Source organism: Hydra vulgaris, chromosome 04, assembly GCF_038396675.1.
Source record: "Hydra vulgaris chromosome 04, alternate assembly HydraT2T_AEP".
Taxonomy (NCBI): domain Eukaryota; kingdom Metazoa; phylum Cnidaria; class Hydrozoa; order Anthoathecata; family Hydridae; genus Hydra; species Hydra vulgaris.
In genome coordinates, this window is record NC_088923.1 from 11,713,467 (window position 1) to 11,725,000 (window position 11,534).

Consider the following 11,534-nt stretch of genomic DNA (forward strand, 5'->3'; position numbering starts at 1 on the left):
GTAGGGTACACATGATTAATTTTATTAAAAATTGTATTAAAAATTATAGGACTTTATTATAAAGTTTGTACATAAATATAAGTATTTGATGAAGGTTTAACTAAAAAACATTGAGTATGTAATGATTTTTAAATAGTTCTTTAGAATGTTTGAATCGACCTGCACTTAAAATAATTCTGAGAGCGCTTTTTTGTGTACTAAGCAATTTTTTAATTTTATTTACATTATAGCTGCACCATGCAATATTTGCATAGTTTATATAACAATGTATGGGGGAGAAACATAAGATTTTAAAGCAGTTTTGGTTTAATATCTGCTTAGTTTTGAGTAGTATGCCAGTATTTTTCGAGATTTTATCTTCTATTGTTCTTATGTGTTCTCTCCATGTCAAGTTTTCGTCAAGTATAAGTCCTAAAAACTTTAATGGTGACTCTCTAGGGTTAAAGAGTCTCTAGACTCTTTAGAGTTGCCAATATAATTATAATGGCAAAAAAATTGTCTTTAAATTGAAATATTTAATCTTTATATAAAAATCAGGAAGTTTTAATGGAATATTTTCTTTATCACATTTTATGAAAAAAAGTATACTTAGTTTTATTTAAATTTAAGGACAACTTGTTTGGCTTAAACCATTCCGCTAGATTTAAAAATTCCTTGTTTACTATTTTAAATAAAAGGTTGACATCTCCATTACAATAAAATAAATTCGTGTCATCTGCAAATAAAACTGAGTTTAAAATGTTTGAAAACTTATGGGAATCGTTTACATAAATAAGTAGTAAAAGTCGACCCAGAGTTGAGCTTTGGGGAACACTGCAAGTTATAGTCAAGTAATCCTTCTTCTTGTAATATCTATTGTTTTTAATTGACAACTTTTGAGCCATTCTAAATATGTATTTTAATACTATAGCTTTCGAGTTTTTTTTTATAAGAATGCTACGATCTACTGTATCAAAGGCTTTGCTAAGATCTATAAAAACTCCGTGGGTAAACGGGTAAACTTACTTTCGTCTGCTTTAAATATATCGTAAACAACCGTAATAATTGGCATGGTCAGTTGAATACCCTGGCTGAAATCCAAATTGTTTATTATATAGAATATTATTTATATTTAGAAAAGTCAAAATTCGGTTATACATAATTCGCTCTAAGATTTTAGAGAAGCAAGGAAGAATTGAAATTGGTCTGTAATTTTTAATGATGATATCGTCAAAAAAAAGGTCAGGCATCAGTGGCAATATCGTTTTTTTGAGTGTGGATAAAAAAGTGTGCAATCATTTTTATCAATGTTAAAAAGTTATTTCTTTTGAACTAATCAGAAATATTTTTAGGTTCGTTTGTCATGTTAATGAAAAGTACTTTTATGTTTTCATGAGATAAAAACAAATTTATGTTATCTACAGAGATTATGGTTTTCAAGTTTGAAATTTTGCTAAGATTTTTGATGTCTATAAAATGTTGTATATTAAAATTTATTTAAGATAAACATTATAATTGATATTATATGTTTAGATTTTTGTATATATATTGAAATATTATTATTAATTATTGATGTATATAAAAACGAGAAATGCTCAAAGTAAAGATTCTTGAGGAACACAACAAAATATGCATTAATAATTGAGAGGCAAAGTTTTCATTGTAAACATAATGTTTGTGATTAGTTAAAAAGCTTTTTAAGCAACTAAATGTTTAGACTGCTTGAGACTAATTTTATTTATTAGGTCTCATGATTGACTGTGTCAAAACTCTTGGAGAGATCTATAAACACTCCTAATATAAAATGAGAGTTTTAAAATGATTAAAAGATTCAGAAATGTCACATGTAGATTGAATAATAGCGTACTCGAATTGTTTCTTTTAAATTCAAATTGGCTTTTATTTAGCAATTTATTGTCAACAAGATTTGTATAAACCCAATTATACATTATTCTTTCTATGGTATTGAAAAGGAGCGATAGTTGATGAGATTAGTATGATAGTTGATGAGATTAGTATGATCATAATTTTGTTTCAATAGTTGAAAAGTATTTGTTCTATTGATTGCAATACCATTTGGTTGACTTAATATATAAGTAAAGAATTTATAAATAACTTTCGTTGACTTAATACTCTAAGTAAAAATATATAAGTAAAGTAATATATTTTTTCCAACTATTGGTATATGTGAGTGTGAGTTAGCATCAGTTTTCATTTTCTTTACCATTCAAAAACCATTCAAAAGTCTATTCAAAAAAATTTGTGAAAATACTAAAACAAAAAAAACAAAAAAAAAAATGATTCTCTGCTCTATAAACACAAATGATTCAAAGTGATTCACAAATGATTTAATAATCTGACAAATAATTAATGAAATTATAAAGGAAATGAAAACTAATGCTAACTCACTTTCACATATATCAATAATTGGAAAAAAATATATTACTTTACTTATATATTTTATACTAAGAGTATTTAGTCAACCAAAGTTTCTTTTAATTCTTTACCTATATATTTGGTCAAACAAATGGTATTGCAATCAATCGAACAAATATTTTACAACCATTGAAACAAAGTTATATAATAATATTTCATCCATAAACGATATATATGTTTTTGATTTATAAATTCCAGTAATTCAAAAATAATTTTTACTGAGTTGATTTATAATGAACTAAAAGGTTTATTTAAGTCATTAAAACTAAATAAGGTCACATACAGCAAAATTGCATTTCTTACTAAGAAATATTTTTCCTAAAACAAGAAATATATTTCTTGTTTGAAGAAATAAATTTTTTAGGCTATGGACAATGGATTTACAATTCTGATGTGCAGAGTCTTTATGGCATTAATGAAAATATTATAAAAGAATTTTACGGTGTTACGAAGACATTGCACTTTTATGGTTACTTGTCGGTACCTCATAAATGATTGCAATTTATTCCCTATTTTATACTTTTCCATTTAACGAAAATTTTTGAGAAATAGTCGTGACATTTGCTATCTGGCTTATTTGAAATTCTTGTTTTCCCCGAAATCTTTTTAAGCTCGATTAAAATTGTGTTAAAAACATCATGGTTTGAGGAAGATCCTTTTCCACTAACACTGTCAACTTTTTGGAAGTGCAAGTATCTTTTTGTAAGGACAACTTTTAGTGGAAGTTTTGAACCAACAGCTAAACTCTTTATACAGTTTTATTGCTAGCTTTCTGAAATGCACGCTTGCTTAAAAATCAATAAACTCCTGTAAAAATAAGCAGTTAAGTTGTTTATATTACGTCGCCATGATAGAGTACATAAATAGTAATAATATAGCAAATATTCTTTAGCGGGGTTTCAATGGATCTATATAGACATTTTGAGCGGACAGCTGTAGTTTTGCTTATTGGTTGTGTGTGTGTGTGTGTTTCATAACGTAAGTTAATAGAAGTATTTTTGATTTGCTAGGAATTTTACATAAAAAAAAAAGTCAATGAAAATTTCCCATAAAACTTAAATAGCTTTTAAATAATTTTTTTTTAATATTGAATTGTTCATTATATTTATAAGTATGTACTATCTAATTCAGGCCTGTGGAGTCGTAAAAAAAATGTACCAACTCCGACTCCAATCGTTAAAATTTTCAGACTCCAAAGCAAAGTTATTGAAAAATTCTCTCAATTCTTTAAAAAATATTACGCGACAGTTAAAAATTCTTTATTTGAGCCAAATATTTGAAAAGTTCTTTAAAGGTTAAATATTTTGTACATGCACTTGCAATACTGAGAAGTTTTACTATTGGAGTCGAAGTCGCGCTTTTTGTTTGGTGACTCCGACCCCAACTCCGCTAAAAATATTGCGACTCCAACTCCACAGCCCCGATGTTATTGTCTCAATAAGTTATTAAGTTAACTGGTAATTTTCGAATCAGTGGCTACACTTTTTATTGAGTTAATTAGCATTAATTTTATTTTTTACTACACTTGCGTTCAAGATCAACAAACTGCAAGGAGAATTTAAAGATTGACGCAATAAACTTGCAGAATAAACCTGATACTGCGCGACCCCTAAATATTTTTCTTTCACCCCAGTTTTTTTACCTGTCATACGTTACTTAGCGAAAAATAAGATACTAAAATATCTCGAACGAAATCTTTAGAGTAGCACAGTTACCAAACTAGGTAACTGTGCTACTCCTAAAATAATGTATGGCGAATCGGCTATAGTGGTCGACTTGAGTAACTACAAAGGAGAAAATAAAAAAAAAATTAAACATGTATACCAAAACACAAATATCAAACATCAACTACGAAAAATTGTATATTGATTTATGAAGTAAAATATGAAAATGAAAAATAACAAAATAATAAGTAGATGTTAATAATACTGAGATAAAGATTAAACAAAACTTTTTTTGCATTCCAGTAAAAATATCTTCTCCAAATTAAAAATAACTTTGTTAAAGTAAAACAAGATAACGATATATTGAACTATTTCAGAAAAATAAAAAACAATTTCCAGGAATTATTGTTGAAAGGAGTGTTTTTCCAAGCCCTATCAAATCCTAAGACTTTTCCAGGACCGCTGGCCACCCTGTCTAGTCTTACTTCGCGCATGTGCAAGTTTCACACTTTGAAAACTTTAACGCAGTCGGGGTTTGTTTAATCTATATTAATTTTTATTCATTGATCTAAATAATTCCAACTTGAAAATAAAAATAAGAAAATCAAAAGAAACGACGACATTTTAATATTTGAAAACACAATACATAAAAATTCCACATGTATGGTGTAATGCATTACACTAGACGAAATTGACATGATAATATCATATCAGTCAAACGTACGTTTCAATGACAGTTGTAACAAATTTTTTTATAAAAAATCTCATCTAACACTACTCGTATAAATTATTTACACTTTATATATGTCACTATTTTTATATTTAAAAACTCGAGAAAGTTCTTCATAAAAAGATTTTCCTCCTTCTACTATTGATTTGCTTTCTACTTTTACGCTTGTGTTTGCTTACTTTTATAAGCCATAATAACCATGAAACCTATAAAATTATATCAAAAAAACTATACCTTTATATTATTCAAATAATTTATTACTTGAAATATATGAAGTATTTCTTAATGTAACTAAAGAATTACCAATAAAAATTGACAAAGCAGCTTTCTTATCTCACAAAAAATACCTGAGCATTGTTTTATTTATCGTCGTACTCCATGGAGCCTTTAACAACAGCTAAACCATTAATTGAGCCAGTATCAACCAATTTCATTAAAATCCGTATAAGACTTTCGCGGCTTTTGATATTAAACGAGACTTTTGTTTTACCTGTTTGTCTCGGATTTCCCTCAATATCTGCTTCACTGTAATAATAAAAAAGAAACTATATAGTAAATTTAGTTCAGCGCCAAAAATAAAAACAAAAACAAAATAAATTTTTATTTAATGGATTGTCACTATTAACACAATTTTTTTTTTTCATTTTATAATTTTTAAGTTTAGGCTAAATACAATGGCTGTATGTAAATACAAATGGCTGTTACACTTTTAGTGTAATGGAAATTTATATGAAGTAAATTTTATTAAATAAGTTATAACTATTTTCATATTTATAAATAGTTATGTGTTAAACTTGTCTTACTTTTAAGATTAAAAACATCAGAACATGTTTATAATGCAAACCACAAAGTCTTACTCATGCGAAATGAATTGAAAAACAATAGTAGATCACAGTTAGTAACTAACCAAGGACACGACTCCAAAAATGTAAAGCTTATTGACTACTTTTGGGAAAATAATTAGTGTTGTTACGACTTTTAAATAGTGCGACCGTCGGACTAAACCGACTAATATATTTTCAAGAGTCGACTTAAGTCGACTAATACATTTTTGATATATGGGAATAAATTGTGGTAAAATATGGAAATAATAATGGGAATAAATTGTGGTGTAATATGGGAATTAATTGTGGTGTCATATGGGAATTAATTGTGGTGTAATATGGGAATTAATTATGGTGTAATATGAAAATTAATTGTGGTGTAATATGGGAATTAATTGTGGTGTAATATGGGAATTAATTGTGGTGTAATATGGGAATTAATTATGGTGTAATATGAGAATTAATTGTGGTGTAATATGGAAATTAACTGTGGTGAATATAGGAATTAATTGTGGTGTAATATGAGAATTAATTGTGGTGTAATATGGGAATTAACTGTAGTGAATATAGGAATTAATTGTGGTATAATATGGGAATTAATTGTTATATAAGTAATAAAGTAATTTTTATTTGCTTTTTATGTTTTAGATCATATAATTTAAATATTAATGGAACAAAACAATATGAGAGCAGGGCCATTCCAAGGATGGGATAATTTATTTCCAAGCCCCAATGATTTTTGGATCCATCTTAAATACTTGCTAAATATCAAAAAGTCTTTGCAATCATAATTGCAATACGATACATTTTAGAGCTTCACAATTCATTGTGAATCAATTTTGCCGATGGGCTTCAAGTCAGCTTGAAATGGCCCTGTGTGAAAGTATGAATATCAAAAGCATAAAATAAACAAACAAAAAAATTAATAAAATGCATAACCAAAGTTTAATTAGATACAAATATTGCTAACATTAGCTATGAATTATGCTATGAATTAGATAAAACTAATAATAAACTATAAGATGGTTAACAAAAAGGTAGGTACCATTTAAAAGTTGTAATACTACATGTTATTGTTATTAATGGAACAAACAAAATTTAAAGATTAAAAAAATTAAATTGAATAAATAGATATAAGGGTTTTAAGATTATTACCAGACTAAATCGACTTTTAGTTGATTAGTAGGAAATCCATAGTCAATTAAATAGAGTATTGGATTTCTTAAAGTCTATTTTGGACTTTTGACTAGTCAATTTTTAGTCGATTTAGTCAAAGTCAATAACAACACTAAAAAAATTAAGACATTTAGGTTAGAAGAACAATAATTTTTATACCTGGAGTCCTAATGTAAAATAGCGGCAAGGACTCAAGGACTCCCAGCTAAAAAACAATAGGCTCCAAGTCATTCAATTTGATAAACTTTTTTCTCATTGCAGATCAAAAGTCACTCAGCACTTTTAGAGCTCCTGGACACCAGAGACTGACAAAAAATAAGGATATAAAGTTCATTTTGACCTCTCCATCCCTGATTTAACTGCTTTAAAAATGATCAAAAAGTACTTTCATAAAATTTTTTTGAAAACTGTTTATATGTATATAATTCAGGTCAGATCAAAAATAGGATCATCAATGATCACTTTGCAATTGTTAACACATAATTTAGTACAACTGGCCTAAGTTCTGCTGCCTTGAAGCAATGGATTTTTAATTTAATTCTAACTTAAAAAACCCTCTGCTTTGGAACTATTAGCTATTTAAAAGCAAGAAATGGTGTCTTTATAAAAATAATTAATAATTTATTAACTGCATCTGACTAATGTCTTGAAGACATTAAGGCAAAGACTTTTAGAAAAGGCATTAAGTTTTGTTGACCTTGCACTTCTTAATCTAGTAGACACACAGTGTGACACCCTAAGCAATAAGCTATTTATTCAATACCTCAGGGATTTGAGAGATTGATATTTGACTGGGGCCAGGGCCAGGTTTGATAAAAAAAAGCCCTATTTGTGACTGGGGCTGCAAATACATTCATACATCGTAAAATATAACAATTTTATTTGAAATTCATGTTACATATTGTATATATACATGGATATTTAAATCTTCTTTGACAAACCTTGCCATATTCAATATATCTAATTTCTGTTTAAGATTATGGCTTTTTTTCTTGATTTGTTTGTCAAGAAAAAAAGCCATCACATCCATCTGATCATCATCTTTCATCTTGGCAAATATTACGCCATATAAATACTAAAGTTTATATAAATATGTAAGGATATTGTATGCCAGCAAAAATGCCAGTAAGTAAATAGCAAAAATATATTTAAGTCCATATATATCCATATTACAACCCTCGAAGTTAGGAAAAATGAGGACAGGATATTTTGCCGACCTCAATCTTTTAGGTCGGCAAAAAAAAAAAAACGATACAAAGGTTCTACCATAAAACATAGAAATGAGGTTGGTAATCTTTTGCCGACCTTAAACACTTTAAGGTTGGCATTGCCGAATGCCAACCCTAATTCTGAGGGTCGATACTTTCTATGCATAAATAAGCCTCCGATATTACCCCCTGGATCCAAGCAGGTATCAAAGTTTTTATTCCTCCTTGTCGAATTCAAGTCAAGTCTCATTCTACTCCATGGTTTTCACCTTCTTGTGCAGCCATATCTATATGTAATCATTTTTTTAAATCTTTTTTGTAAAAACATCCAGCAAACAAATATCTTTTTATTATTGCAAATCAATGTAAAAAGTAATACTAAGTTACATTTTTCTCAGTAAATCTTGCATTATCTCAGAAGTTAGGTTTTGGAGACTTTTGGAAATCTTCAACAGTCATTAACTAAAGGCTAAAATTTCATCTCTAAAACATGGGTATAATTTAATTAACTCTCCTGAGGATAAGGCTATTTGCAGAGGTAATTGCATAGAACCTTTCCTCTAATTTGTCTCTCAAATCAAATAACAATACTCTTACTGCAATTTCTATTAAACAGGTTAACCCATTGTTAGACTTCCAAATTGTTCCAGCTTTCATTGCTAAAGTCAATTCTCAATTAAAATCTTTTAAAACCTGTGATCTAGAAGAAATTTCTTTCTATTGTGCATTCGAGGGAGGCAGCAAGACAAGGGCTCTTGATTACTCTTGACATATTAAAAGGTTTCAATATGGTTTGGCATGCTGGTCTTCCCTGTTAACTTGCTTTACATAGTGTATTTGAGTTTATATGATTATTAAATCATTTCTTTCTAACAGCAGTATTAAAAACATCCTCCAAGGCCAACACACTTTATTTCCAGAAACTTCTAGGGTATTGGGTAAATTTTATAAAAAGGCAGTATTATATAGATAGTAAATGTATGCATAAATTTATAATATAAAATGTATTATAAATTATTTCTTAGCCCAGGCTATCAACCACTGCTAAATCTTGTAATATTGTTGGGGCCAGGTTTGTAAAAAGCTCTAAATTTAGCTGAGGATAGGACTCAAGCCCTGGTCACTTACTAATCTTAACTTATGCTCAGTTTCTTCTTCTCTTTTAGGTGGTTTAAATTATGCTACAGTCATTGCTGCATGGATGACGGTTCAACAGAGCCCGACATGTACATGTCAAGATGGCTGGAAGAAACACTAGTGTAACTGTTCTTTCCAATACGACTTACGCGGTTAATGTGGCACAATATATTTACATCTTAATTTACATCAAAACTTTTATTTCTTATATCTTATACATTAGTTGCATAACCTTAATAGTGATTAAGATCCTTTTATTGACTTTCATTGGGTTGATGTCTTTTTTTGCTGCTGAAAATTGCACTAGCTACAAAAAAAAAGGACTCTGGTTTTAAATTATTACTTGGTTCTAGTGTCTGTGGTTCAGGAGCTTCAAAAATGTTGAGAAACTTATAGACTTTGTTGAGAAAAAAGTATATAAGATATAAGTTCTTGAAAATTTCTTTTTTTAGCCCACATTCTGGAGTTCCTTACTTTACAATATTGATAAATATAGATATTTATATTTACATTTTCTTTTTTATATGAAATGTTTACATTCATTAGTGATACCATTTATTTATATTAAAATATCTTAACAATTTAAGTTAGTATTTATTTATGAGGAGATTAAAAAATAATGCAACCAATAAAATTAAAAATCAACATACGAAAATGTAATATCTTCTATTTTTCCTTTCACCAATGCTTTTTCCAGCTAAATATAAAAATTAATCATTATGCATTATTACAATTTTATCAAATATAGAGTCAATACAAACAGTTAACTCAATAGGTAAACATTTTTTTAAACTTACATCTTTCTTGACATTTCCAGAAAGCATCATATAATTAGGAGAATGCACATTATTCAACAATGAATTAAAGTTTTGCTTTAAAACAAAACTGATTTTACCTAAACATATTAAAAAAAAAAGATTATATATATTTTGAAATTTTAATAATTTTTACTGTATGTATGTATGTAGGCATGCTTTATTAATATATATATATATATATATATATATATATATATATATATATATATATATATATATATATATATATATATATATATATATATATATATATATATATATATATATATATATATATATATATAGTATGTATATGTATGTATGTATGTATGTATGTATGTATGTATGTATGTATGTATGTATGTATGTATGTATTTATGTATGTATGTATGTATGTATGTATGTATTATTAATGTATACACTACGACCATTTTCTATAGACGCATGTAGAATTTAGCGGATTTACAGTTTTACAGTGGTAATAAAATTGTTCTAATGGTACTTTTGAATAAGTATATGTAAGAAAACAATGATATATTATGCATCAGATTATTAATTGTCTTGATTGTATTAAAATAATTAAATTTTTAATATTCACTTGGCAATTTTCTATAGAAACACTAAAGTTTTTACAAGTTTTGTTGCAAATTTCTTATATTATGTAGTATTTTTTATTTTGTGAGTCAAAATTAAGTTAAACTTAACCAAATGCTGAAAGGAAAGGTACTTACCGATATTGAAAAAGGTCAAATATTGGCATATCATCGAGAAAAAGTTCCAAATCGAGAAATTGCTAGAAGATTATAGAAATCAGATCATGTACCCGTAATTTCTTGAAAAACCCAACAGATTATGCAACAATCAAGATGAAACCAAAGATATATAAGGTTTCGGGCTGTGAAAAACGCAGAATTGTTCGACTTGCATCAAATTCATCAAAAAGTATAAAAACAATTAAGTCAGATTTGGTTTTAAATGTTTGCAAGGAATCGATTAGGAAAGTTTAAAGACAGCCCACACATTGTATGATCAAAAATAAATAAAGCACCAAATTTGAAGCCTGTTCACAAACAGAAACAGATGGAATTTGCCCGCGAAAACATGGCACGCGATTGTGAACAAGTAAGAAATTTTGGATTAAATTATCATGAATACGTATGTCAAAATAGCTAAATATTTTTGTTTTCAATACCAGGTGATTTTTTCGGACAAGAAAAAGTTTAATCTTGATGGGCCTGATGGTTTTAGTGGCTACTGGCGTGATTTGAGGAGAGAACCCAAATATTTTTCGACAAGGAATTTCGGTGGTGGATCTTTGATGGTTTGGCTTGGATTTTGTGCAACAGGAAAGTTAAATTTAGCATTTACATCTTGCAAAATGGAAAGTTCTGAATACATTGATGTGCTAAAATTATGTTTGATTCCATTTAAAAACAAATATCAACGCAAAAAGTTTGTTTTCTATTAAGACAACGCCAGCATTCACACTAGTATTGAGACTAAAGCTTGGTTTGAAGCTAAAAAAATTGAGCAAATGTGGTGGCCTGCTCGCAGTCTAGATTTGAATCCTGTTGAAAACATCT

The 11,534-nt window shown here is 28.0% G+C and overlaps 1 protein-coding gene across 2 annotated transcripts in view; it reads right to left on the reverse strand.

The window, feature by feature from the left end:
* Positions 1-4,683: 4,683 nt before the first annotated feature.
* Positions 4,684-11,534, reverse strand: part of LOC100200257 (MATH and LRR domain-containing protein PFE0570w) — a 30,730-nt gene continuing 23,879 nt past the window's right edge. For both annotated transcript variants that reach the window (XM_065795463.1, XM_065795464.1), the window contains exons 6-9: positions 9,952-10,049; positions 9,805-9,851; positions 5,157-5,334; positions 4,684-5,015 (exon numbers count right to left, since the gene is read on the reverse strand). In XM_065795463.1, coding sequence (XP_065651535.1) covers positions 5,169-5,334; positions 9,805-9,851; positions 9,952-10,049 — 311 coding nt within the window. In that variant the 3' untranslated portion in view covers positions 4,684-5,015; positions 5,157-5,168. The remainder of the gene's footprint in view (positions 5,016-5,156; positions 5,335-9,804; positions 9,852-9,951; positions 10,050-11,534) is intronic.